Here is a 5,212-nt window from a genome sequence, read left to right on the forward strand (position 1 = left end):
CCGCACGAGCCTCCCCTCCGCTCGCCGTCGGGGAACAGGCTCGCCCCGCGGCTGGTTGTGGTTGAATCCGGAGACGGTAAGTAGCCGGAGTGTGGGTCTGACAGGCTGAAAGGCAGGGCTGTGCTCTCACCGGTGGGGGGGGCGGGTTGAAAACTGGATTGGGCCGCACGCACATCACCGCTGGCAAATCCTGTGGCAAAATCAGATTCCGAAAGCCTTGCGGAGTTGCTGGTGGCCGTCACCCCTCCTGAGAAGTTTGTGGTTGTTGTTAGTACAATTTAAAAGCTTGTGCTTGGAAGTCCCGTGCCAACGAGGGTGCTTGCCTCCCCCTCCGAGTCCGTCGTGTCCCAACAACAGGCTGCCTGGTGGGAAGGGTGGGTGCCGGCGGCGCGCCGGGTGCTGCCTGTGTCACGGGGGGCACGGCACGCAGCCCTAACGTGGTCGCTGGAGAAGTCCTGTCTCTCTTGCAGCAATGGTACACCAGCTCGATGAACATCGTCTGCACCTGGCTGACAGACCGCATGGACCTGCAGCTTCACATTTATCAGCTGAAAACCCTCATTAGGATAGTAAAGGTAAACGGGCTGGTGTGCTCCCGCTGCCGTCTCGCCGGGGGCAGGAGCGCACGCGCGCGTGTGTGCGTGTGCACGGTGTGTTTTAGGCAAACCATCGCTGGCACGTAGGTTAAGGCATTGACTACAGTTCTTAAAAATGGGCATCTCTGCGCGTATGGTGTGCAGCAGAGGATAAACAGGAACCTGGATGCACAATACAGGTGTGCAAATAAGAGCAAAGTAACTGCTGGCGTGAAAAAAGGGGAAACTCTATCGCCGTTCGGCCCTACCTCTACAATCAGTGCACCAAAATCAGCCTTTTTGCGGACAAACCTTGATCACACCCATGAACTCCGGTGTTAAAACGGGTTAAATCAAACCAAAAGTTTTTAACACTGTTTCACTAGAAACATTTCAGCCCAGCTATGGCTTGTGATTATCGTCAGAATGCAAATGAGGATTGTTCTCGTAGTTAATTGAAGTTGTTTCTTTTACAATGGGTGTATATAATCAACTCTAAGAGATCACAAAGGTGAGATAACATACCCTGAAAGTACCATTTTTTTTCCCTGAGTGCACGTGGATGTGTATATGTGTGTGTGTGCGTGCCTTGGACTAATGATAATTATTTCAGTGTGAAATCGCAGTGGTTTACATGAAATAATAAGATCACAGAAGGGGGTAAATATATTTTTGATCATTTTAGGTTCTATCTAGTGCAGTATTTTATAATGTTTATGGTCTGGTGTGCAGTGAACACATTGAAGGCATGAATAAATTAAAACTGAAATGTATTAAATGTGCTTTTCGTAACTGAAAACAACAGGCACAGACAAATTATTTCTACTCGTCAGCTAGCTGAGGAGAGCTTTCCTCCTCGTGCTTTATTTACACCAGTATTACATGCAGAAGTAGCTGCAACAAACCCAAGGACTTGGAAACAGCAGAGCAGTAAATAGTTTCCGCACGGAGCGGGATTAAATGAACTACGAGGCCAGAGTGTTATCTCCCGGAGTCGAGACGTTTGTACAGATAAATTCAAATGAGAGATATTAAGCTAAATAACAAGGGAAACAGAGCTGCCTATGGAAGTACAACCCCAGTTTCAGCATTAGGTGAAGAAAGGGAGATTTAAGAAACACGTGCTGTGTGCCTCTGTTTATACATCAACAGTTTTCCCCGCTATCCTGGCCTGAGCGTATTTAATCCCGGTACTGTAGGCAGGATTATTTAGCACGGAGCATTCTGGGAGTGTGTGATCACGTCCGTGGTTACGGGCAGTAAGGGTCCTGCTGTGTGCAGCGGAATACCTGGCCTTGCAGGCAGGTGAACGGCTCCAGAAGTGAGGGAAGTTAGTTGGAGCAGAGCCCTTAGTGTTGGAGGTGTGTTTAGCTGTCCCCGGGGCGAATCCAAATGCCCCCAGGGCTGGGATTTCCCTGGGTCCCAGCCTCTTCCATCAGTGGCCTCAGACCCCGGGCATGGGGGCACAGGTTGGCTCTTGGAGCGAAGCCGGGGTGGGGGGGACCGGTGCTGCCTGAGCTCAGCGCCGACTCCTCCTCCCCCCGTGCCTCTCCCCGCTTTAGAAAACGTACCGGGATTTCCGATTGCAAGGTGTGCTGGACTCCACCCTGAACAGCAAAACCTACGAGACCATCCGGAACCGGCTGACGGTAGAGGAGGCGACGGCGTCGGTCAGCGAAGGTGGCGGGCTGCAGGGGATCACCATGAAGGACAGCGATGAGGAGGACGAAGAGGACGACTAGGGAAGCGGGCCTGGAGAACCGGCCGGGGGGTCGCCTGGTATCCGTGCATGTACCTCGTCTGTAACTCAGTTATAGCCACATTAGGAATTTTTATGTCAGCTCTAAACGCCCATGAGAAGTTTACCGATACAAATGCCATGTTAGCTGTGTGGTAATAAGGTTAGCACCTCTCGGATTCATCGGTTTCTTCATTTCATCTCTCTATGTTCATAAGCAATATGGAGCACCGTTGTTTAATACTGTTAATGGAAACGAATCTACATAGAAAACATGCTAGGTGTGTCCCTGTTATAATTAAACAATGCTTCATTAATGTACTGTATATACATTGATGGTAAATTGTTGTGAAGATGAGTGAATCGAGTCCTTTCATTTCTTTGTTTCTCTTCCGTGGATGCCAACTGCTTCAAATTAATAAAAAAAACAGCTTTGTTTTTAAAAGAAGAACAAGGCAATTACAAATGATTTTTTTTTTATTTGTTCTCTCTGTTCATTTAAAATCCAGAAAACAAACAAACCCAGACAGCCGTTTGAATCACTCTGCATCCTTGTTCCTGTACCAGGCTCTTCCCTTCAGTGTGCAGTTAACTCCATAGAGGCTACATCCCAAAGGATTAGTCACTCTAATTGCCACACCAGATTAATCCTATCATTATGGATATATCATGCCACATTACACGTCCAGAGCAGTTGTTTTATGTTGACGTTTGCTCCTCTAAATGTTACCGTTTTGTTTAAACTTCAAATAACCGTGTATGTACAAAGGCGACTTTAATTACGATCCTAGACTATACAAATGTGTTTATAATAATATATTGACTATTTATTTCCGTAGATTGTAACCATAATTTACAATTCCTCTGTTTCACTATGGTTTTTATATATGTCATGTACATTGCATTTGGACCAGTAACTGCATGTCCATCAGTCCCCCCTCCAGAGCTTTTACTTTCTGTGTAAAATAGTGATCCATCTTGCTTTTTTTGCCTTATACAAGCCGACAGTTGTAAAAGTGTGAGAACTGTGGCTTCTCAATAAATAACTATTCAGATGTCCTAAGAATAAACGATGGAGTCTTTTTATGTCTGCCTTAGAAAAAAATAATTACAAGCTGAGATGTAAGAGCCCCCACCTCTCGGAATAAAGGCGTTTTCTTTTCTCATGGGTGTTCTTACAGTTTATTAATTAAGAAGATGGTTTCCTGATTTGCTCCCAAAGGCCAGGGTGGGACCAGACTGCACATTCCCCAGGTACAAGGACATTTCTGCTGCCACCTCCACAGTTGTGTCCACTTTTCCCTGCTCGCTGTGCCCGACGATCCGTCTCTGGACGTCTGACTGATGGTCTGCTCTGGTACAGCCCCTGTTGTTACATGGGAACCAGCCTTGCCCGGCTCCTGCCTTCCCTCACTTCAGCCAAAATACAGGTGCAGCAGCCTGCAGGGCACTTACAAACGTATGGCAGGGGCATGTCCCCGGCCAAAACGGAAAACACACGGTTGGAAAGCATGTTAGGGTGGGAGTTTTCTCAGAGGTTTAGGAGTTACTCCCTCCCATCAGCCAGTTCAAACTGAAATGACTCCTGCTAGCCGGGGGTTCAGTCCTGGGAGAGAGAAGCAGACGAGCTGCTGCCCTTCACCCCCGAGCACAGCAACCTGTTGCCACTCCAGGGAAGGAGGACAAATGTTCACCACCCACAAATAAAAGGCAAATGTTGGAAAAACATCCCTGGATGAACCTGACTGACATAATGAACCATTAAACCAAGCCACCTTCCAGTGCCCAAGAGCCACGAGACACTCCCTGGACATACGGGAGGAGGAGGGGACCGCTGGGAACAGCCTGCATAAGGGGTGCAGAGTCCCAAACGGGGCTGGGATAGTTACGGAGCCTGGAGCACACTCACCTGCAGTGCTGGATGTTTGGGTCCCTTCCCTCTGTGGCAGAGGCTTGCACATGCCTCTGCAGGTGCTCCACCTAGATGGCCATACCCTACACATCCAACACCCATGGGGACCTGCTGCACCACCGTCCCCGGGACAGGGACATTAGCAGGGTCTTCACTTCGGGGGTGGGTGGGAAACAGGCACATTTATAACCACCTACGTGTCAATAAGCCGTCTGATGCACTAGGATTGACGAGTTTTGAACACTTGACTGTAGGCCAGCAGGCCACTTCTTGGGGTTTGTCTTGCCCCACGATGCAGGAAGAGGGAAGCATTGCCAGGAAAAGCCACCTCTGGGGACACTGGCAGGAACGTGGCCTTGTGGCCACTTACACGGGAAGCTTACCCACCCTCCAGCTGTGCAAATACGTGGTCCTAAATCCCAGAGAAACTGAGGTGGCAGTTGAGTGTGCAAGTCTTAGCGAGTCTACCAAAACCCGTCCAGGTGGCAGGTCTGTCACTGGCACGCATACAAAAACCATCTATATCCCGACATCTTTGTGCTTGGAGCCTTCAGTCACACCCTGAAGCCCTCACAGGACTTGTGGGACAAAACACAGCTCAACACAGAGACCAACGAACAAACCACAAGCACCACCTACTGCTTTCTAGGTGGTTGAGATCCACCTGAGACCCGTACTGATGCATACATGCACCCTCTTCACCCTCTCCCTCAGCTGTCCCAAATATTTACAGGAAGGGCAACAGCTCCAAGAGGAGGCACTGGGAGAGCCTTACCTGGGGTGGTGACCAAGCTGCACGGCGGACACACACATTTGTAGCTCTGCTCCCAGTGAGGCAGAGCAGAGCTAAAGAAACAGCTTGATTCTGCTCTGGAACTGGCTCCCTTCTTTTCTAATATGAAATATTTATTGGGTAAAAACACAGCCCACTTCCACCTGCCACCTTTCAAAACAGTGAGCCCTGCTCAGTTTTTTGAATGAAAGAGT

The 5,212-nt window shown here is 49.0% G+C and overlaps 1 protein-coding gene across 1 annotated transcript in view; it reads left to right on the plus strand.

The window, feature by feature from the left end:
• Positions 1 to 3,479, plus strand: part of CADPS (Ca++-dependent secretion activator) — a gene marked incomplete at its 5' end in the record, with an annotated part of 133,733 nt that extends 130,254 nt beyond the window's left edge. The window contains 2 exons of the mRNA XM_010147145.1: positions 471 to 575; positions 2,138 to 3,479. Of these exons, the coding sequence (XP_010145447.1) occupies positions 471 to 575; positions 2,138 to 2,317 (285 nt within the window). The remainder of the gene's footprint in view (positions 1 to 470; positions 576 to 2,137) is intronic.
• Positions 3,480 to 5,212: the final 1,733 nt, after the last annotated feature.

The sequence above is a fragment of the Eurypyga helias genome, unplaced genomic scaffold (assembly GCF_000690775.1).
Source record: "Eurypyga helias isolate BGI_N326 unplaced genomic scaffold, ASM69077v1 scaffold6122, whole genome shotgun sequence".
In the NCBI taxonomy this organism is placed as follows: domain Eukaryota; kingdom Metazoa; phylum Chordata; class Aves; order Eurypygiformes; family Eurypygidae; genus Eurypyga; species Eurypyga helias.